The 24,576-nt window shown below is 38.5% G+C and overlaps 2 protein-coding genes across 4 annotated transcripts in view; one reads left to right on the forward strand and one right to left on the reverse strand.

Moving 5' to 3' along the window:
• The first annotated feature begins 15,007 nt into the window (after nucleotides 1–15,007).
• On the forward strand, nucleotides 15,008–16,340 carry LOC126705508 (chlorophyll a-b binding protein CP24 10A, chloroplastic). Its single transcript, XM_050404562.1, has 2 exons — nucleotides 15,008–15,343; nucleotides 15,593–16,340. The coding sequence occupies exons 1-2, from the start codon at nucleotides 15,126–15,128 to the stop codon at nucleotides 16,140–16,142; spliced, it is 768 nt and encodes a 255-aa protein (XP_050260519.1). The 5' UTR covers nucleotides 15,008–15,125; the 3' UTR covers nucleotides 16,143–16,340.
• Nucleotides 16,341–18,436: 2,096 nt separating this feature from the next.
• Nucleotides 18,437–24,576, reverse strand: part of LOC126707527 (uncharacterized) — a 41,520-nt gene continuing 35,380 nt past the window's right edge. For 2 of the 3 annotated variants that reach the window (XM_050407216.1, XM_050407215.1), the window contains exons 2-4: nucleotides 24,441–24,501; nucleotides 23,958–24,102; nucleotides 18,437–19,001 (exon numbers count right to left, since the gene is read on the reverse strand). In XM_050407216.1, the coding sequence (XP_050263173.1) occupies nucleotides 18,750–19,001; nucleotides 23,958–24,102; nucleotides 24,441–24,501 (458 nt within the window). In that variant the 3' untranslated portion in view covers nucleotides 18,437–18,749. The remainder of the gene's footprint in view (nucleotides 19,002–23,957; nucleotides 24,103–24,440; nucleotides 24,502–24,576) is intronic. The other variant, XM_050407217.1, reaches the window with a different exon arrangement.

Genomic DNA, 24,576 nt, shown 5'->3' on the forward strand with positions numbered 1-24,576 from the left:
GTTACGTGCATGTACTCGAACCTTGCTCCGAGGCAGAGTCGAATCTGAAGTTTTATTACTCATCCACCAAGTCTTCAAAAAAGAAGATTTTCCTTCATTTACTTTTTTTTTTTTTTTCCTATGTATAAAAGTAAAATTAAGTTTTAAATATATCCATTCATTTCTTTTGTTTAGAAACTAACTAAACAAACAAAAAAAAAAAAAAAATACCATAATCTTCTCCCATTGCTCTATGCCTTCTTTCTTGGCCAAAATGGGCAAATGCCCTTTTCGCGCAAAATATACTGCGTTTTGCTCCATTTCTCAAACTAATTAGGGAAATGTCCCTCTTTTGTAACTCGATTTTCTCAAAATCGAGTTTCAATGTAAAACTCGATTTGTAGAAAATCGAGTATGGGGTGATCAAACTTAAAAAAAAAAAAAAAAATGCATGGAACTGGAGTTCATGGAGCTTGAGTTCCATAAAAAACGCCACTATAGGGCTCCCTATAGAGCAACTTGCATGTTTTAAAATGCTACTATAGGATTCCCTATGCAGCGATCAAACTTAAAAAAACTTGCATGTTTTAAAACGCCACTATAGGGCTTTAAAAAATTGCATGGAACTCAAGTTCATAAAGCTCGAGTTCAAGTAATTTTTTTTTTAGTTTATTATAACTCGATTGTTCAAAAATCGAGTTTCAAAAAAGGGCATTTTCCTAATTAGTTTGGGAAAGGGGGGCAAAACGCTGTATATTTTGCGCAAAAAGGGCATTTGCCCATTTTGGCCCTTCTTTCTTACATTCAAACACATAGAATGGAATATTTTATCTCTTCCATCTCTTTCCTTTTCCTTTTATTTACTCTTTTTCCTACCCTCTCCTTTCTAGGTGATGCCAAATAGAATGTGCCAAGGATTCATAAACCAAAGATTCCCTTTCCCTAAATTGTGCCAAATAGGATTTTAGGGATTTCCACACAAAAAGGTCCCTAGGCCTTGCCTAAACTGTAGTATTTTTTTTAAACTTAATTTATTTGGATTGCTAGGGAAGCAAAAATTAAAAAAAAAAAATATATATATATATATATATATATATATATTCAATAGACTTACAATGTTTGTACAAGTGAAGACAAGGATGAGTTCAATAATTAAAGAAGTGTCTGTTCTTTTACTTTCCTAGGGGTTATTTTCCATTAAATAATCTTTTACATTTTATTATGCACAATTGCCTTATAGGTTTCTCCTCCAAAAAAACAAAAAGACTTTTTTTTTGTTGGAAAAAAAAAAAAAAGACTTATAGTTTGGTATAAGGCCGGTCCTAATAATTTATAAACTTTAAAGCATATAATAATGAAGTCACTATAAATACTTGCTATTGCCATGTTTCTTTGCCTTGAATGAGATTAAACATTATTAGGTCTCCCAAATTTGTTTATTGCTCTTTCATTTTTTTCATCTTCATCCTTATTGTAATACCAGGTGAGTGCTTTCACATCTTCACCACAATATAAACTCCTATATATATTGTTGTTTGATGTGAGTGCATGCCTCTGATTGTTTGAAATTAAATTTCTATATTCAAATTTTCTACTCGTATTATGTCTCTTTAAGGAAGTTTAATTTGTTCACTTTACCTCTTTGATAGGTTTTTCTTCTCAACCGATAAATTGCTCAATAGAAAAGTCAAGCTGCAATGTAAACTAATAAGAGTAATTCTAAAAATTTGATAAACTTGCTCACATGAGACAAAATTGATGGTCCTGATGAACCCGACGACCTTACTTGTGCATTCATACACGACAACACCATAAAGCCGACAGTTCCATCTCAAGGCCGACGGGTACAACATCACTTGAATAAGACGACTAGAATGCATAGACGAGATAAGAAGCTGACGGAAGGAGCCTGAAAGGGATAAGTAAACCTTTGACGGATCTGACATGGCCTTGCTTGGCCTCCATGCATGAATATATAAGGAATCATCTTGTGTTCCACGACTAACCCTAATCGAGAAGATTCTTACAAGGAAAAGATCCCGCAAGATACGCGTAATAATGAAAATCTTCCCTACAAAGAAAAGCCCTCTATGCCAAGGAACGAATGTCAACCCTATTTACTATAAAAACCCCCCAAAACCCTCATAAACCAAAGTACGCATAATTTCTCCCATCTTTGGCACTCTAGAGTTGTGAAAGTTCTCTAACTTAACATTCGGAGGGTATTGGGCCGGTACCACACCGGTACTCTCTTAAGGTCTTCTTTTTCTGTGTTGCGTAGGTGTTGTCTCGAGCACGGGATGACCATGTGACTTACTAACGATTTTCAGCATCATTAGTTGGCGGTGTTTGTGGGACATAAAACGACTTGTAAGCCATACTATCGCTTCCCAAACAAAGAGTTGCATAGTGCTTACTCGCTCGATAGCGACCACCAACAATGTTCAAGGAGACGAGCCATGCGTCACCACCCTCGAGAGATAGGTTCAAACTCTCACCTCTGTCGTAGAACACCTCACCAAGCAAAATCATGATTTAGAGGAGCAGCTGCGCCAAAAGAACGTAGGACTTAACACTCAGGAGGAGGACCAAGAAGGCACTAGCATTGAGAGAAGGGACCAAGAAGGGCCGAAATGTAGCAACGCCCCAAGCAGACCAAAGTGACAGGATATGAGCCGCCCATCTGCCGCAGATATGGCTCCACCTCACATGGTCGCGGAAATTCAGATGATGAAGGAACGGATGGATTTCATGATGAACGCCTCAGAGGACGGGTGTCTAGTGACCTTGATGACTTGGTCCATCGAACTGACTCACCATTCACTACATCTGTCACTTTGTTCCCCCTTCCACTGAAGTTCTGCATGTCGCAGGTGGAGACCTACGATGGATCTAAGGATCCCCTAGATCACTTAGAGTCTTTCAAGACCCTGATGCACTTGTAAGGAGTGGCAGACAAGATTATGTGCAGGGCCTTCCCCACTACGTTGAAGGGCCCCGCAAGGATTTGGTTCAGCGAATTGATGCCCAGCTCCATTAGTACCTTTAAGGAGTTAAGCGCCTAGTTTGCCTCACACTTTATCGAGGGACACAAGTATAAGAAGTCCACTACATGCTTGATGAATATTAAGCAACGAGAGGATGAGATGCTGAGGTCTTACATAACCTGTTTTAATAAAGAGGCCCTCTTAATCGATGAAGCTGAGGACAAGATACTCATGGCCACATCCACGAATAGGCTACAGAAGGGTAAGTTTTTATTTTCTTTATATAAGAACGACCCAAAAATCATGTCGGATGTGCTTTACATGGCTATTAAGTACATGAACGCAAAAGACGCACTATTGGCTCTAGAAGAGAAGCTCAAGAAAAGGGAAAGACAAGAAGACATACGGCAAGAAAGGGGTGGAAGATGGCTAGGACTAGAGAATGGCGGGAGGACAGGTGCTCCAAGCCCCCCACAGGGAGGTTCACAAACTTCACCCCGTTGACTGCCCCGATCGACCGAGTCCTAATGCAGATCAAAGACGAAGGAGCCCTAACATTCCCTGACAAGCTGAAGGGAGATCCTATTGCTTTCACCGTGACCATGATCATGGCACATCTGACTGCTACGATTTGAAGCAACAAATAGAAGCTCTTATCAGGCAAGGAAAGTTGCAGAGGTTAGTCAATAAGGAAAGAGAGGACCTACCACAAAATTAGGTTCCCCGATGAGAGAATGAATGTCCTAGGCCGCCCATAGGAGACATAAGGATGATTGTGGGAGGCACAATGGCCTCTGGCTCGTCAAAAAAGGCCCGTAAGACTTACCTCAAGATGGTCCAGAATGTCTAGTTGATAGGCTTTGTACTGAAGATGGTGCGGATCGACAACCCCATCATTGAATTCTCAGAGGAAGATGCTCGACGTCTCCACCACCCACATGATGATGCATTCATCGTCAGCATATGGGTAGGAGACTATAACACATACCGGGTTGACAATGGAAGCTCTGCTGACAACCTCTACTACATGACATTCCAGCAAATGAGGATTAACAGAGAACGGCTAGTCTCGACCAATGCCTCCCTCGTTGGGTTCGGAGGGACAAAAGTATACCCCCTCGGCGCAGTCACGTTGCTCATAACGGTTGGTGATTATCCTCAGCAAATCACTAAGGATGTTATATTCCTTGTTATCGACTACTCATCCGCATACAATGCCATCCTAAGATAACCTACTCTCAACTTGTGGAAGGCTACCTACCACCTAATGATCAAATTCCCCATCGAGTATGGAGTAGAAGAAGTACATGGAGATCAAGTGGCTGTATGTGAGTGCTGCATGGCAATGTTGGAGATAGATGATCGTCTAAAGAAAATGAACATAGAAGAGCAATGGACGGTGGCAGAACTTGTTGAAGGACTTGAAGAGATACTTCTCGACAACTTTAGACCAGATTGAATGACTAGGATCGGCACCCTTGCCAGCCCACTGGTCCGCCAAGTACTTAAGACTTTTCTCAAAAAGAACCAGGATGTATTTGCCTGGAGCAATGAAGACATGCCCGAGATTGACCCTTTAGTCATTGCACACAGGTTAAATGTGTCACCCAGCTTTCCTCCTAACGAGACCAAGCTATAGCGGAAGAAGTTCACAAATTGCAAGAGGCAAGCTTCATCAGAGAAGTTTACTGCCCCGTCTGGCTAGTGAATGTGGTGATGGTTAAGAAAGCCAATGGGAAGTGGAGAATGTGCGTGGACTTTACAGACCTAAACAAAGCAAGCCCCAAAGATAGCTACCCCCTCCCACGGGTTGACATCTTGGTAGACTCTACGGCTTAGCACCAGTTACTGAGCTTCATGGATGCTTTTTCTAATTATATCCAAATCAAAATGGATAGGGCAGATCAGGAGAAGACTTCGTTCATCACCAGCTAAGGCCTCTTTTGCTACAAAGTGATGTTGTTCGGCCTCAAGAACGTAGGCGCGACATATCAGAGGCTCATGAACAAGATGTTCGCACATCATATTGGAAGAAGTGTCCAAGTCTACGTTGACAACATGTTGGTAAAAAGTAGAAAGGAGGATGATCATCTGGATGATCTTAGGGAAACCTTCGACGCCCTTCGCACTTATAACATGAAGCTCAATTCGGGCAAGTGTACATTCGGGGTGACGACTAAGAATTTTCTAGGATCCATGGTGTCTCAAAGAGGTATTGAAGTCAACCCAGACAAGATCTAGGCCATAATAGAGATGACACCCCCAAAAAACATGAAAGAAGTACAAAGCCTCAACAACAAGGCAGCTACGATGGATAGGTTCTTGTCAGGGCAACGGACAAGTGCTTACCTTTCTTCCGCATGCTGAAGAAGTCTTTTGAATGGGCAGCAGAGTGTCAACAAGCATTCAAAGATCTGAAGGCCTACCTCTCCTTTCCACCGTTGCTAAGTCCCTCCAAACCAAGGGAGAAATTGTTCCTCTACTTAGCTGTATCCCTAGTTGCTGTTAGTGCGGCCTTGGTCAAAAAAGAAGACAAGGTACAGAAGCCCGTGTACTACACCAGTCGAGCACTCCATGGTACTGAGGAGAGGTACCCATCGATGGAAAAACTCGCCTTCGCTTTGGTTATAGTAGCTCGCAAGCTCAAGCCATACCTCCAGGCCCACACATTGGTCGTCTTGACTGACAAACCCCTATGACGAGCAATGAGCAATCTTGAAGCCGCCGGGCGAATGGCACTATGGGTAATAGATTTGAGCGAATTCGATGTACAATATTGCCTGCGTACCGACATTAAAGGACAAGTGGTCGCTGACTTCATTGTGAAATTCACTGACATGGAGGGCCAGGGGGCAAAAGAGCATCCTCATTGGAGTATCCATATAGACGGATCATCCAACAAACAGGCCGGGGGAGCGGGTATTATACTTCGTTCTCCAGAAGGGGACGAGATTGAATGCATGGTTCGACTTGACTTCCCTACGACCAACGACGAAGTAGAGTATGAAGCTCTAGTTGTAGGACTAGATCTCGCTAAAGCAGTAGAGGCCATGAGTGTGGTTGTTCATTGCGACTCCCAGGTCGTTGCAAACCAAGTGAATGGCAATTACGAATGTAAGGGTGAGAGGAAGAAGAAGTACCTGGAGCAAGTAAAGAAAAGGGTGGACGACCTACAGGCCAAGATTGTTCAGATCCCAAAAGGAGAGAACGATCGGGCCAATCGTCTTGCCAAGGCCGCATCAACAGAACACATGATCATCCCTGGCAAGGTACTTTCCTTTATTCAATTTTCACCATTAATAGATCCCATCGATGAGCAGGAGATAGGTTTTGAAAGCAACTGGACCACACCTTTAGTCTCCTATTTGAAAAATGGCACACTACCCTACAGTAAGGAGGTTGCAAGGAAGCTGAAGGTCCAAGCAACGCGATTCGTCTTAATAAAGGACATTTGATACAAGAGAGGCTTCTCCCGCTTGTTCCTAAGGTGCTTATGCCCCGAAGAAGTGGACTATATCATGAGAGAAATCCATGAAGGGATTTGCGGGAACCACTCAGGGTTGCGGTTGTTAGTACACAAATTAATTCTAGCAGGATATTATTGGCCTATTATGCAGAAGGATGCCTAGGCATATGTCAAAACTTACGACAGATGTCAAAGATTCAGCAACGTTATCAGACAACCGACAAAAAAGCTCACCCCAATAACGGCCCTATGACCTTTTGCTCAATGGAGACTAGACATCATGGGCCCATTCCCAATAGTAATACGACAGCTGAAGTTTCTTATAGTCGCCATAGACTATTTCACCAAATGGGTAGAAGCTGAAGTCTTAGCTGCCATCACAGAGAAGAACGTGAGGAGCTTTGTCTGGAGAAACATCGTCTGCAGGTATGGGATCCCTAGAGTCTTGGTCTCAGATAACGGGAAACAGTTCGACAACGACTCCTTCAGGGATTTTTGCTCACAGTTGGGAATCAAGAACTATTACTCCTCCCCCGCCCAGCCTTAAGCCAACGGACAGGTTGAGGTCACGAACCGATCTTTGCTTAAAATCATCAAGTCTCGGCTCGAAGGGACAAAGGGTATATGGCTAGAAGAGCTGCCAAGCGTGCTATGGGCATATAGAACGATAGCCAAAACACCTACGGGGGAGACACCGTTTTGACTAGCATACAGGAGTGAGGCAGTTATCCCAGTTGAGGTTAGACTCACAAGTTACAGGGTGGACAATCGTGATGAAAGAAGGAACGATGAGGTCATGCTTCTATAGCTCGATCTAGTGGACGAGGTTAAGGCGACAGCTGAATATAGGCTTACACGATAACAGGACCTCATGGTCAAGCATTACAATTTCAGAGTCAGATGCAGAGACTTCATGGTTGGGGACCTCATCTTGAGGAAGGTAATGGGCGCCACTAGAGATCTTACGTAAGGAAAGCTCGGTCCTAACTGAAGGGACCTTACAGAATCACTTCATGGCAGAGGAAATACACCTATCACCTAGAGACGCTAGACGGATAGAAATTGCACCATCCATGGAACACTGAGTATCTTAGGAAATACTACTAGTAGATGACAGTAGGAAGAGTGACACTCCTCATTTCTTGTTTATTATTTTTAGTTGAATTTTGCTTACAGTACTTTCTAAGCCCAAAGGGTAGGTTTTTTTTTTATCCTTTTTAGGAACAATTTTTTACTTATGCACGCATTTATCATAATAAAAGGAGTTATTCAAATATTACCTGTGTATATATTTGTCTCTACAAAACTACTTTTGTGAGTCCATAAGGGGATGAGTTCTTTATTAAGTCCTTAAGTGGACGAGTTCATTATTAAAGTCCACAAGTGGACAAGTTCGTCCCATTGGGATGCCTTGAAACTATTAAGTCCACAAGTGGACGAGTTCATTATTAAGTCCACAAGTGGATGAGTTCATTATTAAGTCCTTAAGTGAATGAGTTCATAATTAAAGTCCACAAGTGGATAGGTTCGTCCCATTGGGATGCCTTGAAATTATTAAGTCCACAAGTGGACGAGTTCATTATTAAGTCCACAAGTAAATGAGTTCATTATTAAGTCCTTAAGTAGACGAGTTCATTATTAAAGTCCACAAGTGCACAGGTTCATCCCATTGGGATGCCTTGAAATTATAGTTTACAAGTGGACGAGTTCATTATTAAGTCCATAAGTGGATGAATTCATCCCATGAGGATGCCTTAAAATTTCTTAAGTCCACAAGTGGAAGAGTTCATCCCATAAGGATGCCTTGAAATCACTAAGTCTATAAGTGGACGAGTTTATTACAAAGTCCACAAGTGGACGGGCTCATCCCATGAGGATGCCTTAAAGTTATCAAGTCCAAAAGTGGAAGAGTTTATTAGTAAATCCACCAAAGCAGATGGGTTCATCCTAGTTATTTACCAAGTTCTTTAAAGGACAAATACGTCTTAACACATAGGCACAAGAATGGATGGACATACACATAATTTCAACACACACATGCTAAAGAGCGAAGAATATAAAAGTAATATCATAAATAAAGTAAAATCCTTACAAAAAAAAAAAAAAAAGCCCAAAACACAGAAGGGCACTTAATATTGTCTGAAAATTGGACGAAATACATAAATTATCATTAAAAATAATAAAAAAAAGCTAAACTAAGGAGGCCTAGACGCCTTGGGGGTTCTCATCGTCTTTGGAAGGAAGATCCTGGGCATCCTAAGGAGGGTTTTCAGCGTCTTGAGCTTTAGTGGATGGGATCAGAGGAGTGATGGGCTTCTCCACAACCGGCTGAGCAAGAATAACACCACCATTTTTTGGATCCCACTCTGACTGGGTGGAGTTGTCGGTCTCCTCGAAGATGGTGTCGCCAGCAGGAGTTGACGGCAGGGGGTCGTCTATGGTGACCTTGGATAAATCCAAGTGGGGGTAGATGGACTTAACCTGCTTCAGGCAGTCCTCAAACTCGTCACCATAGTAGACGGCACAAGAGTCAATGAAAGGCTATGAAGCCTTGAACTCTATCATAGCATTAGCCCTGCCCGTCTCTACTTGCCTGAGGAAAGCCGTTAGCTCCTTTTCCAAGGTTGCCTTCGCCTCTTGCTCCTTCTCCCGTTGATAGGTCTCCTCTTTCAACTTCTCATTTAACTCCGTCACCTCTTTGTTGAGAGTATGAAGGGCATCCTTGTATTAATCCTGTTCATTAGTCAACATTTCATTGCACTTCTTGAGACGACTGATTACCCCCTCCTTAGCAACGCACTTGTCTTGGAGCGCCTTCATGCTCACCAGTGCCTGAAAATGGAACGCAACTGTTAGCTGACGAATAATCAAAAAAGTAAAATTGTCTAGGAAAAGAACATACCTTGGAGAGATAAAAAAGACTCGATGCTTCTAGGTCCTCTGTCTCCTGCTCGGCACAAGGATCCACGTCCGTCTCCTTGATGATTGATTCAACCATCTCGACGGCGTATCCTTTGTGCGTAAGAAGACAACGGGTTCCCTGGGTGACGGGGCTTGATGACATCATTAAGCCTTTGCCAGTTCCATGGCTCGGCTTAGGAGGCGATGGCTTCTTAGGTTGCTTTTCCCTTTCTCCTTCTTCTCCTCCTCCTTCTTACACGCCGCAATTGATGTCCTGACCGATGCCCTCAACTTGGTTGCCTCCATTTCTGCAAAGTACAAATGATGGAGTTAGACATATAGACGATAAGGAAACGACTAAATGAAATAGGTAATGAAGAAAGAACTTATGTCGACTAGAGTAAGTGTTCAATCTACATGCAGCAGACGTTAGCTTTGGACCACTACAATAGGCGTGCAGAGTATCAAGAGTAATGAGGTCCCTGCACTTCTGTTCCTTAAACAGAATCTCAAGAACTCGACGTATGAAAACCTCCTGCTCGTCAATTATGCGCGGATGAACACTGGTTGAAAAAGAGGAATGACGACGTTAAAAACTTAACAAATAAACATAGAGAGAAGTAAAAAGTAAAAACTGACGGCACTAAACCTGAATCTTTGACTATACCCCAAGTGTTGTTGAAACCATGGGACATTGTGACCCACTCCTCTGGACGGCATACCCAATCCGTCCCCTGAACAAAGAAATATCTGCCCTTCCAATTTCTATTGGAATCAGGCAAGTTCAACACGAGCCTAAACTCTTTTTTTCGAGCAGCAAAGTGGTATATCCCTTGGGATGAGATGATGTGCTGGGGTCTATAGCACCAAAAGAACTCATCCAGTGAAAGCTGATGGTTCCCATCACTTAGACGACCCCATAAGATCTTAGCTCCAATGAATATCTTTAATGCATTGAGAGCAACTTGGCTGACGGATAATCCAAGAAAGTTGATCAACTGGCGGTGCAATGATGTTAGTGGCAACCTCAACCCTGCCCTGAACATGGCATCGTACATGTCGACGTTTGCAGTCTTCCTCGAGTAGCACTTCTTGAACTTCCCAGGAAGACGGATTAGGATATGGTCAGGAATTTGATAACTATCCCGTAAATTCTTAAAGATATTGGCCGTCATCGTTGGTTTAAAGTCATTGACGGTCCACATTTTGGGGAGAATAAATGGACGAGTACAGCTATCCTCAGGGCTTCCTAAACTTCCTTCCTCAGAGGCTCTCCCGTTAACTTCACCCTCATCCTTACCCTCTTCTCTTTCCTCCTCCTCACCTTCCCCTCCATCATAACTTTCTACTTCCACGTCAGGTGTATGGGCGGACATTTCCCTCTCTGACAACTAGGAAAAGCCTTCCTCGGGCTTATAGCCTGACTAGAAGACTTCGTCGTAGCCCGTTTCTTCACAGACTGACGACTGTTCACTCGTCGTTTCTTTAAACATCTATTTACCTTCAAGCGATGGAGGTATTCTAAGAACCTAAGTTGATGGCCTCTCTAAAGAATTAACGACCAACCAAAAAAACAAAATGAAAAAAGAAAAGGAATTACAAAATTAGTAGACAGTTCCTTGAAAGATGACGGCCTCAACAAGATGACGGCAGCAAAGGTGACGAGATCAACAAGATTGACGAAAGCAAAGTTTACAAAATGACGAGCTCTCTCTCTTAAGATCAGCAGCAATGAAACAAGAGAAATGAAGGGAGGAGGTTATATATATATATATATATATAGGATGAAAAATGCACCAGAGACGAAGTGACGTTCTTGTCCAAAAACAAGGCCAACTAGCTTGTGCCACGTGTTTAAGCATTTAATAATGGTTGCTTGAGGAATCATCAATAAATGCCCCTTTCTTTTTTCTTTTTTCTGAATAAACAAAAAATGATAAAAAAGTTACAAGTCAAACTCCATAATCCGTTAGCTAGGGCCGATGAAACTATGGAGTAGGGGGCAGCTGATAAAAGTTATTCTAAAAATTTGATAAACTCGTTCACATGAGGCAAAGCTGACGGTCCTGATGAACTCGACGACCTTGGTTGTGCATTCATAAATGACGACACCATAAAGCCGACGGTTCCATCTCAAGGCTGACGAGTATGACAACACTTGAATGAGACAACCAGAATGCATAGATGGGACAAGAAGCTGACAGAAGAAAGCTGAAGGGGATAAGTAAACCTTTGACGGATCAGACATAGCCTTGCTTGGCCTCCACGCATGAATATATAAGGAAAGATCTTGTGCTCCACGACTAACCCTAATCGAGGGGATTCCTACAAGGAAAGGATCTTGTAAGATACGCATGTTAATGAAGATCTTCCCTATAAAGAAAAGCCCTCTATGCCAAGGAACGAATTTCAACCCTACTTACTATAAAAACCTCCAAAACTCTCACAAACTAAGGTACCCATAATTTCTCCTAGTTCTAGTACTCTAGAGTTGTGAAAGTTCTCTAACTTGACCTTCAGAGGGTATTGGGCTGGTACTACACCAGTACTTTTTTAAGGTCTTTTTTTTTTTTCTGTGTTGCGCAGGTGTTATCTTGAGTACGTGAGGACCGTATAATTTACTGACGATTTTCAACATCATCATAAACCTAGCTAAGATATGCAAGCACACTTATAGTCAACGTAAAAGTCAAACATGGAGCAAATGGTGCAGCCATTACCATTTAGGTCATTGTAATAATCAACCTATAAAATAGGAGGGGGCAATTTGTGGATTCTGTTATGGAGCGAACCATAGATTTCTTATTGGTGCATGTTATTGCATCTTTCCAAATGCTTGAAAATTTTGATTAAAAATAAAGTATAAATTATTAGAATTATGAGTTACAATGCATTGATCCTTGCTTATGAGGGGATACGCACTCAAATCTCCCACCCCACCAACACTTGCATCAGCCCATGCGAAATGGGTTAAATGCAAAATTTTGGCCAACAAAATAAAAAAAAACGCCCATATAAGATTATTTAAAATTATGTATTTCCTTCTACTGTTATAGTATCCATCTAAATATTATTCATGTGTAAAAAGATTATTTTATTCATTTCTAAGTTTTCACTTTTTCGATTAGTGTTTTTGTGAGTGATGTGGGTGTTTTTTATATATAAAAAGTGATTATGTAAAATAATATTAATAGAAAATGAATAAAAAATGCATATTCTATTGACATAACTTTTAAAATAAATAACCGGTGAGTGTTTTGAAAATGTTTTTTGCTAAATAGACAAATTTCTTAATTTTTACATAAACTGATACAAATACTTTAAAAATAAATTATGGAGAAAATATTCATGAGTTGCGCTTAAAAAAGAAAAAAGAAAAAAAAGGTTAACATGATTACTTGATTATGTCAATCGTACGTACAGTGGAGCTTGTCAATTTCGCCAGTCTTTTCAATAGGAAGTTTAGAAAATCAAACAGTTTGTTTTCTAGTAAAAACATGACATTTGAATATAATTTCATAAGTTTTTTAAGGGTAAATTGTATTAGGAACTTGTTGCATTGACCCGATTTAATTCAAGTTTCTTCTTTTTTTCTTGTAATACTTAAACTTCAAAATCACGTGCTTATCAAAAAATGTTCATGGTGATTTCTAAACTAAATTGAAATTTTTTATCTAAGGAAAAATATGAGTTGTATCTAATACATAATCAAGAATACTGTAGTGAGTATCATATCTGGCTGGAATACAATATGGATAAATAAGGGTGCATGAAGCATTCATGCTTCATTGAATCCCTGAAGAAAAAACATAAGGGGGAATCGCATTAGTAGCTCATAAAATTATCTAAATAGAAGAGAGCTTTTGAAGATAGATAATCATGTTCAACTAAGACAAATAAAAGATAAATCTAAGGAAGCTCAAATTAAAGGGATTCAGGAACACATGGTAAATTGTCAAAACTGCTTCCTACCCCGTGCGAACATGACAAATCCAAACCATTACTTCAAGCCTTTACTTCTTTGAGACTACTAGACAAACCAACTGCTCCCAATTTCCAATCTTCAACAGGTCTGATGAATCTTGAATCCCAATAAACACACATGGGAGGAGGGTGTGGAATTGTTTCAATTAAGGCCAATGAGAGACTCGTACATGAAAAAGGCTAGAGAAAGGGCTCCAAAAATTGCCAAAGCCTTTCTTCACACAACTAATGCTACTACAACAAGGAACATTTAATACATTTATAAGTTTACATAAAATGTGGGGACCTAAAAGTCCAAGAGACTTCTTCACTAGGTGAGGTGAAAGGGAACCAGGTCTTGACTAAGTCCCATATTACTTAGACAGAGAGAGTTGATGCGCTTTATATGTAGAGTCTTTTAGCTAAATATTACGTTAATTAGAGTTTATTTGTGATATAAGTACTATTCAAAATTATTTAGGGAAATAAGAAGAGATGTGAATTTCAGAAATGGTATTGCCGCAATTCAGTTTTTTTTTTTCCCTCTCCTCTCTCCTCCTATTTTAGCAATAATATTGCCATAATTTATTTATTTGTTTTTTTCGTTAGTTGGTCTCTCTCTCTCTCTCTCTCTCTGCAATACCATTGCTGAAATTTACATTTCTCCTCATTTTCCTAAATAACTTTAAATGGTATCTATATCACAAATAAACTCCAATTTACACAATATTTAGTCAAAAGACTCTTATATGTAGCCTTGGACCATAATTGGTATGATATGTTTTAATGCGTAAGTCTTCATACCTAACCAAATAGACATAGGTGACCAATCACACCTTAAAGAAACCCAATAATTGGCGGTGAATCACAAACCCAATGAACAGACATCTTGCCAAGAATGTCAATAGAGTTTTGGACATTAACTGTACAATTATATTTATATATAAATATATATATATATATATATTAATTTTATTTTTTTTATTTTTATTTTTAATGTAAGCAAGTTTTAGAAAAACAAAACTATGTCGTTTTTGGGCACTTATGATGATACAATCATTTGTGAATTTTTTATTGTGTAAACTGAATATTTATATATTATTTAACTTTTGAACTTTAGTAATTTTTTTGTTCATTATTATTATTATTTTACATGTGAAATAATTTGAGCCAACGTGTAACCCACTCACTTGCAATCTGTTTTTTTTTTTTTTTTTTAAATTTTTTTATTCGATTCCCATTAACTTGACCCAACTCGTTTGCCCGGTGTACATGTGTTTTATTGAATTTAGGTGGTGTTGAAGACAGAAGTTACAAAGTATAAATTTTTTTACGAATACCCTTTTTTTATTTTGTATTTTTTTTTTCTCAAACAACAAGTAAGCATTTGTTTTCCTTTTCAAAAAAAAAAAAAAAAAAAAATGTAAGTAAAATGAATTCGAGCCGAATCTCACGTGGGTCATCAGTAATTATTCATTTTCTCAATTGGATAGGGGTTGATATTAATATATTATTATGACATTAAAAAAAAAAGTTGGGAATTTTTAAAAATGCAGAAAAGACTTAAAACTAGAGGCAAAAACATGGTCCACGTGGTTGCAGGCAAAATTGGAATGCGGATGGAGGTCTTGTTCCCATTGGTCCGAAATCTATCCACGACAGGTATACTAGATTGCCTCTCCAGATTTCATGATCCTACATGGCTCCTTCAAAACCCACTTCTTAGATTCTCTCCCACAGACTCAAAGACTCACAGTTGATAAAACCAGCCTCCCAGTTTATCCATTTTCTGCTAGAGAAGCTTTTAAGCACCAACCAACCTAAGAGAGATGGCTACTACCTCTGGTGCAGTTCTAAATGGGTTAGGATCTTCTTTCTTGCGTGGAGGGAACAGAAGCCAGACATTGTTGTCTGCAGCTGGTGTTGGAGCCAGAGCTACTGTGCCTAAGAGGTTCATTGTGGTGGCTGCTGCTAAACCAAAGCTGTCTTGGATCCCTGCTGTTAAAGGTGGTGGCAACTTTCTTGACCCCGAGTGGCTCGATGGCTCGTAAGTTATCAGTTCTCAGCTTATAAATCTTGTGAAATATTTATATAGATGTTAAATTACATTGGCAAAACTATTACACACAATTCTTCTATGATCACACCATTTGTCACGACTTGTTGAACTGTCTTTTGAATGAACTTTTTCTCTATTACTCACAGTCGACCATGTCATACTTATGGCCATTGTGACACTGACACAGCTAGACTTTCTTTATTACACATGGTCTCAACTCAACATATTGAATTGCAGGCTCCCAGGTGACTATGGTTTTGATCCACTAGGACTAGGCAAGGACCCAGCATTCCTGAAATGGTACAGAGAAGCGGAGCTCATCCACGGCAGGTGGGCAATGGCTGCAGTGGTTGGGATCTTTGTAGGCCAGGCATGGAGTGGTATCCCATGGTTTGAGGCTGGAGCTGCCCCTGGTGCAATAGCTCCCTTCTCTTTTGGCTCTCTTCTAGGCACTCAGCTCATCCTCATGGGCTGGGTTGAGAGCAAGAGATGGGTGGACTTCTTCAACCCAGACTCACAGTCTGTGGAATGGGCTACACCGTGGTCGAGGACGGCTGAGAACTTTGCCAATGCAACCGGGGAGCAGGGTTACCCTGGTGGCAAATTCTTTGATCCCTTGGGTCTTGCTGGCACTCTCAAGGATGGTGTTTACATTCCAGATTTTGAGAAGTTAGAGAGACTGAAGTTAGCTGAGATCAAGCATGCTAGGCTTGCCATGGTTGCAATGCTAATTTTCTACTTTGAGGCTGGACAAGGGAAGACTCCTCTTGGTGCTCTAGGCTTGTAAACCCAAATACCCAAAAAAAAAGAAAAGTTTCAAACTTGGAATGTAGATAACTGAATTAGAGACAGTAGATTCAAGACCCTTGGTTTATTGTTCTCTGAGTTCCTCCATCAAGCTTCGAATTCTGAATACTTTCTCTTCTTGGATTAATTATGTGTGTTTGTAAGATAAATGAATGTTGCTAGTTTATTATTACTCTAATCCCCTATCTTCTTTGTAATTTTGTTAGGGAAGGGATCCTCTCTAAATGGAACGAAAATTGGATTTTACAAAAAATTGGTCTTGAATCTATTGAATTTCAGAGTCTGTTTTATTAGGTGTAAATGCAAGTGTAGCCATGGATACATGTGACCATGGGAGCCACAATGTGATATTTGTAGTCCTAACTCCTTAAGGCCGCTCAAATATAATATTTATGGTCACACTCCCTTCAAACTATGGACAAAAAAAATAACGCTCATTTTTATTTTTTATTTTTTTATATATATATTAAAATCAGTAATATATTATTAATATGACAATATTACAACACAAGTTCATAAAACACAGCCGGCATAAACTGATCTGGCAAATCCTCCATCCAAATACCAACATCCAAAGAGTACTCAAAATAAGATACCAGTTGAGAAGCCACATTATGTGAAGTGCAATTGAAACACACACACACACGAAATGAAAATAACTTCTTAAAGGATTTGAAGTTAAATGGATTGAATATTAAAGACCCCCGTTCTAATTGTTGAGGTTGTGAGGCAGCCACAACTTTTGGGATCACTACTTGAGAGGGAACAAATTTAGGAACAAGAAGTTGTGTGGATAGGGAAGGATCCTGGGAATCAACTCCCAGCATCTGCATGGTGACATTAGATAATGACATTTGTTCTGAAGAATCTGGAGTGATCCCCAACTTATCAGGAAGAGAGAATTTGAGAGGCTAGCCGCAGAGATAGACACTCCACATGTAAACCATCCTGAGTATTAACGGATCATGCCATATCAGGATGGCAATTAGAATTGTCTCCATATTCCATGGGTTCCAAGAAAATGACTCATTCATGTTCTGGATCAATACCGGAATATCATTTTTTTGGGGCTATGAATTATCAGTTAGCCAGTCACTATAGAACCTTCATCAAGCACAATAGATTAAGTGCTCACCATGACCAATAATGTCTCACACGAGTACTGTTGACTAGATTTTGAAAAGAACAGGATAACACAGAAAAGAGGATAAAGATAAATGGAAAAAGAACTAGGACAAGTAGCATATGGTTAACATGGAACAACACGAAGAGAGAATGTTTTTTAATGTAATATCTGCATGAGGAAATAACATAGAGGGAAAAGGAATACCGAAAAGGTAAATGTTACGGAAAGAAATAATAAAAAAAAAACTAAGAGAGTTGGTGAAGAAATGATATAATTGAACATACCGCAATAAGACCAGCCTGTTAAAAAAAATTTTCCGAGAAAGAGAACGAATTAATTGAACACACAATAAAAAAGATTACCATTAACCGAGTATAGAAACCAAAAATTAAGAGAGATTACAGACAATGATATGAATATCACGTAGCAGACTGACACACAGGAAAACAAGAAAAAAAAATTAGAAAGTCGACAAAACTGTGGGAAACAGAAACAAGGAACAATGGTATGGAAACTAACCCAAAGATCAAATACTAGAAGCCTGAGAAAACAAAACGAATAAAGGAGGATTGAAAATGATAAGAAAATCTTTACTGGCAAGAGGAACTAAAAGGAAAAGATTTGGACAAGAGGGAGAAAGACCCTGAACAAGGGTATGAGGTATACCGACCAGTGTGCTTTTTGTATACTCTCACGGACTCCATACTATCTAAATATTCTTTTACAGTTTAGTTAGATAAAAAGAGATGCAATATCTTTTTTTGATAAGTGAGATGCAACATGTGCTAGAAATATTTTAGATAAAAACAAGTTTGATTCAACAATAGAAACCCTAAAAATTAGCAAGAATAGAAAGTAAAAAGAGTTTAGAAAGATCTCATAAAGCTATAGAATCACGTGAATAGCATTGTACTTTAAGGTTGACTCATGCCACTCAAATCAAAGAAGGAGAGAGCAAATGGGTATGAGAAGCCCAATTCTATAGTAGCCCCTACCATCTTAAGATATCTCTTAAGGCAACCAATGGATTATAAACACACGGCTCACTTCAAACCAGTGGGACAAACAATAATAGGCATAGTGTTTGGAACACAGACCCGCACCACCAACATGTTCATGTTAAAGATATCAAACTCAAACCCAGAAAATCTTTAAAATACAGTTCTCATTGTATTCAGACATGCAAGATAAATGATGACATATTTTAAGAAACAACAACCTTTTTCATCATCTTTGCTAGGTAAGAGCCCAATCCTACCCCCTTGATCAATTTAACCAAAATTGGGGGCATTAAAAATGATACAAACCATTATTAAGAAGTTGTAGCTTTGTGAACTATGATGGACTTGCCAGCGAAACTGATATTCTCATAAGTAACATCTAGTTGCATTAAAACACTAACTTTTTTGTTTAAGGGAACAAATAAAATCAACCTGAACCAGTGGTGAAAAAGGGCGCAAATTATTCACTGCCTGTAGCCATCAAAAACTCACCCTCGCATACAACCTCACCTCCAACATATGCCTTCCCTTCCATCTTTGCAATTCCAAAGCGTTTCTGCAACTTGATAAGTGTCATTCTCATAACTAGGGTGTCACCGGCAACCACTGGTTTCCGGAATCGCACTTTGTCAATACCAGCAAAGAAGAAATTTTTACGGGAACCTCCAACTTCTGGTTGCAACATAACCAAGCCACCAACCTGTGCCATTGCCTAAATCCAAGAAACATTGCCATTAGTCGCTAATTATCTGATTTACTGACACTAAAACCAAATAATGGAGACAGCTTTTACTAAATATTGATTCTAACATGAAAGGATGGATAAGATATGTACTTCTAGTCTAGAATAGATGATGGTAATGCTAACTGTTTGTCTAGTAAGAGACTAAGATGATGAAGAAATCATCTTCTTGTGCCTTTCCATGCCAAAATATTGATAAAATAAAGGGACGACATCAGACCCCCACCCATTGAATCCCCCAATTTCTTCCAAATTTTATTTAGATGTAAGACATGTAGCATTTTAAAACCGAATAAATATCACGTGTCTCGCATCTGGCTAAAAATTGGAGAGAATTGGAGGATTCAATGGAAGGAGATCCTTGAAAATAGTTAAGTATGTAAATATAAGACTTTATAGATAAATATAGTCAATGAAACAAGAAAGAAGTAAAGAGGAGACAAACATGACATGATTTATGACTAAAAGTACCTCACACCTTGAATTTCCAATGATGTTGTAGCAAAAGTATCTTTTGAACAGTTTCAACACTAGTCATAAAGTTAAACACACATAAGTCCTCATCTACAGGAGTATGGATTACTCACAGCTCCAAAATAAGAATCATTGTATCTCCAATCGGACTCAATTGATCTCTAATATTCATCTCTGGTGTAACATCATAATTCATCTTAATTACTTGCGAAATGAGACCAGGCATGTGTGTCATAAAAATGACTCTAAACAAATAATAACCACCATCAGAGACTAGGTAATTAAAAGTTCTAATATTAGGAATAAAAATGAATTTCATGAAAACAGAAATGAATCTTTTGTTTGATCTTGTTCCTTTATAGGCAGCTTAACATAAAAAAAGAAAAAAAGAGAAAAAAAAAGGAAAAAAAAAGAAAGAAAGAGCTATATCAAAAGAAATCTAATGAAATAAAATAAACTGACAAGTTACTGAGGTCAAAATATAACCCAATTCACCCCTTCATGTGCTGAAGGTTCTCCCTCCCTTAATCTGTGGTTTTAGGGAATGGACAGCCCTCTAATCTGTGGACTGGCTATTTTAGAGTGAATTCTTGCAGAATCCATGATTTTGACCAAGACAAACCATCAATGGTGGATTCATATTTTCTACAATAAAACTAGGCACTGTAGACGCAAGGGTATGAACCAAAAGGCACATAACTCATGTCCTTAACCCATCAGCCACTGACCAAGACTTCTATGCTTATAATATGCTGCAAACTTTACTTATTTGTTCCTGATCACATAAACCATACCTTATACTGTTTATACTTAAGAAATTGGACATGCTATGAACCATAGAATTCCTTAAAAGTTTCTACTTTGGCTCCTAGTATCCCAGTCAATTTAACTAATCTGTATCACAGGAGAAAATGGAACCACATGTAAATTCTTGTAACTATCAATAAACTTTTGATTCTTTAATTTTTAATATTTAAACTTCACAAATTTAGAACCTTTATCACAAAATCAATTATCTTTCAAGATTCATATGGTTTTCACATCATTTTCTGAAAATTGCAAAGTACAAATCAAATTCTGAAAACAACCAGGAAGAGAGCATTCTACATACACTCGAATAAAACTGTTAAACCTAGTTGTAAATTCAAAATGGCTCTTTGAAAACTGAGGCAATGCATCAAGAACTACAAATCCACAATAATACTACAAATAGATGTCATGCTTTCTAGGTAAGATACATTTGAGAGGACGCCCAGAGGAAACTAGAAGGCCTATAAAATCAATGGCCGAACAAAAAGTGAGACTGAAAAATCTATCCTGTTTTAATCCTTGTATAACAGTGCAGCTATGGAGACCTAAATGCTCTTATGCTCCTCGCATTTGCATATGCCTGTATATCAGTGATGCAGAGCACCCAAGAAGTGATCCAAGGCACAGAGGTGGACCAATTAACTACGATCAGCCACTAGCCACGAGTAGTTGATTCTTTATTTTATTGTAGTCTTTGTCAGTGTCCTTGCCTGGTCATCTTTTATTGTTATTTTTTACAAACTAGTATTGTTATACTCCTGTTCTTTTGAAAATTCATGTGAAAAGCAAGTGACTTTTAATGAGCTTAGATAGCTAAGATTAGAAAGGTGCATGAATAATAAAGGCTGGTCCAAGAATTTTTACCAAAGTATCCAAAACCAGACCTGCTGTCTTATTGAATTCTCTTGAACCTAGACTTGGGTTCAAACTTCATTTCCAGGGGTGCATTCTAGCTAATTTCAATTGCTTTATTTCTGGATCTCTTCTTCATGCCTACTTTTAACATGTCTATAAGCTAGAAAGGTGGTGCCCTTATCTCAAGTCTGTACCAGAGCAGATATAAGCTTTTTTTTGCTGCATAAGTTTGGCACCTCTGTAAACGAGGTATGGCAATTAATATAAAAGAAAATGAAAGAGGAAAGAAACTATGACAACCTAAAATCTGTCAGCACATGACTTCAATGTTTGGAATAAAATTCCAACTAAGTCCCTACACCTCTAGTTCTAGCAATTAAATAATTAGATTTTCCCAATTAGCAATCAAGTCCATTCAAAATTCTCCATTAATCAGGTTCACAATTTCTATTGACGTGGCTTTGAAGAAGGATTCTTTTGATAGACAACATAGACATTAGCAATGAATTTAACCTAAATTACTTTAATTGATTCACCCTAATTTTTTATGAACAATATGATACTTTCAAACTCCTTAACAACTAAGTTGGCTTACTAAAGCTCGGTTACAATATCCCTACTAAACATTGGGTCCCATTTTTATTTTTCAATGACATAAAAGTCCTTCTCTATGAACATTGTCAGGTCAAGGAGCTTGAGCGGTGGCCCAAAATGTTGGCAGAGTAAGCTTCTAGAGCCCTTTAGAAAAGGCCAAGTCCAGAAAGAAAAAACTCAGCCAAAAGGAGTTCATAGACTCCATGAAATGGGCAATGTCGAGGACCAAATTCAGATATATGGAATCTTATTCCTTTATGCTTGATGTGGACTATATAGAGGGAACAAAATCGGCGTACTTTTGAAGATGTGGAGTGCACATCATCTCTATTGCAACCATCCTTCATTAATTCTGTTTATGAGTGGTCTTTTGCTTTGGGTCTTACTGATGGTAACTCTATTCACTCCTTCATAGAATCAATTCATGTGTAGATATTTCTCTCATTGTATGCTTTAGGCTACTTCGTGCTTATCATCACTAAGTAGTCTCGTTTCAATAATATTATTTAAACCTATCAAAAATAAACTCCATGAAATGCATTTTGCTCCTTTGACGCAATTACCCATTGAAGCACTATTGGTAAACTAAATCTGTCATAGACACCTCAACTTACTCTAGTACTTGTGAGAACCTGTGCTAGTCCAAGTAAAACGCTTAAAATCATTAACACCACTCTCTATATATGTAAAGTCGGAAATGGTAAAGAAAAATGGATCAACCAGCGTACTGATGAAAGACAATTAACTAGCTTGCTAAGCTCATCAATAAATTAATACCAAGAGGCATCTTCTTAGATCACACAACTTATGAATACATTCAATAATTATTCAAAGTTTACTTCAGTATAGATTCAGGATTTATTTCCTTTGGGAAACAAGCAATCCCTTCTTAGGCACTGCATTTCCAGTTCTAAGAGAAAACTTCAATGAGGCAGGTCTTTAATGCTTTATTACTATCCCAGTTTTCTTAAAACCTTTAATTTTCTGTGGCATTTCACAAGCACCCACAATTTCGCCAACATTCACTAAGTAAAACTTTGCTACTCTACAACCCCTGAGAGCAACATGAAACCCACTTGAATATAACAAAACCATGTAAACTTCTAATCTATCCCCTTCTGTGGAGAGGGAGGGGGCAGCTTAACTAGAAAACTTCAAATCCCAAAGGATCCTTGTTGAACTTTTAATAATGGAAAGCATTATCAACATCAAGCTCATGAACTAACCAATATAGCTCTAGCACCTGGTTAAGCAATTAAGAATACTTCTATTGTGACAAAATAAACAATCCATAAATTTATCTAAAAGAACTTTATCCTAAGGATTTTCAATTTAAACTGCCATCTGAAACGGCTCCCATAGGTTCAACTTTCTCTTTAAAATTCTTTGAAGAACAAAAATCATCATCTTTTTAACACGTGATGCACTTAAGAGTATGAAACATTCAACATCATCTAATATGTCTCAATTTTGACAATCATGTACAAACAAGTGCAACATTTTAACAATATTCTAGTTGGATGATCAATTAAAACCAGCAAACTTCTATCAACTAATTCAAGAAGAAATCACTGCTTGGCTCAATTACCAAACGTCAAATCTAATCTGAATTATTGAATTGTAATTCAGACTCTAACAATTAATTTGAGCACATGGTATGAAATTGCCTGACATTTTCCCATAAGACATCAAGCAGTAACTCCAAAGGGTACTGTTGGACCACATCTACCATTGACCGAATCGATTTGGGCATTACAATTGCTCATAACACTGTCAATGCAAATTCCTCCAGAAGTTCACATGCAAAAATGACTGTAACACCAACTAGCTGTGGTAAATGGACCAACGACAACTCCCAAGTGAAATGTTATCCTGAAGACTAAGGATCTTGATACCCATAACGCCCTAGGTTTGAAAGCTCAGGATAGGATGCTCAAACACAAAGTTCAATCAAGGGTCATTAGAAACAAATAAAAATCTCCTCAACCGTTTTACAACCTCATCATGAACATAGAACACATCATAACACTTGAAACTCTTAATTTAAATGCACAATCTTACCATTGCACAATAGCATGATTGTTAATAAACCTATTAATATTTAGTAATGCATAAACAAACCCTCTAACATAAACAAATGAATTTAGGAAAAAAAAAGGGGGAAAGGAACGAAAGTGCGAAACAAGCAAATACCTCAACCATGAGAACACCAGGCATTATCGGTCTTTCAGGAAAATGACCAGGAAAGAAGTTGTCGTTAATTGTGACATTCTTGATAGCAACAGCTGAAACTCCAGGATTGTGTTCAATTACTCTATCCACTAGAAGAAACGGGAACCTAACAAAATCCAAAACAAAAAGAAAGCAAAAACGTTGAAAATTGCTTACAAAAACTTAAAACAACTACTAGACTTCTTTTGGCTCCTCCTAAAAGAAGCTACCTATGTTTCATTGTTTGGCAATTCAAAAACCACAAAAAAGAACACCTCAATATATGTATTGCAATTTGCAACATGGGGTTTCCTCAATCAGTTTTTTGAAGTGCACAGAACAGAGAATTTTAGAAAAATGATACAGAAAAAGCAAATTGCAAAATGGGTTTTTCTCAAACAGTGATTTAAAGTGAACAGAAAAGAGAATTTAGAAAAATGATGCAGAAAAAACAGTGGAACTGACCGGTGAGGCAGAATTTCACGAATCTGGTTGATATCCATCACTGTAGGAAATGCAGCATATCCTGTAAAAAAATTGAAAACAACCCAATTAAGAGAAAGAGAAAGAGAAAAAGAAAGAGAAAAAAGAGAGATTTTTG

The sequence above is a fragment of the Quercus robur genome, chromosome 11 (assembly GCF_932294415.1).
Source record: "Quercus robur chromosome 11, dhQueRobu3.1, whole genome shotgun sequence".
Lineage (NCBI taxonomy): Eukaryota > Viridiplantae > Streptophyta > Magnoliopsida > Fagales > Fagaceae > Quercus > Quercus robur.

Bases quoted from the DNA above. Each gene is read 5' to 3' on its own strand.
- LOC126705508 (XM_050404562.1), top strand. From the start codon at position 15,126: ATGGCTACTACCTCTGGTGCAGTTCTAAATGGGTTAGGATCTTCTTTC. The intron at 15,344-15,592 runs GTAAGTTATCAG...ATTGAATTGCAG, and splicing joins CCCGAGTGGCTCGATGGCTC to GCTCCCAGGTGACTATGGTT.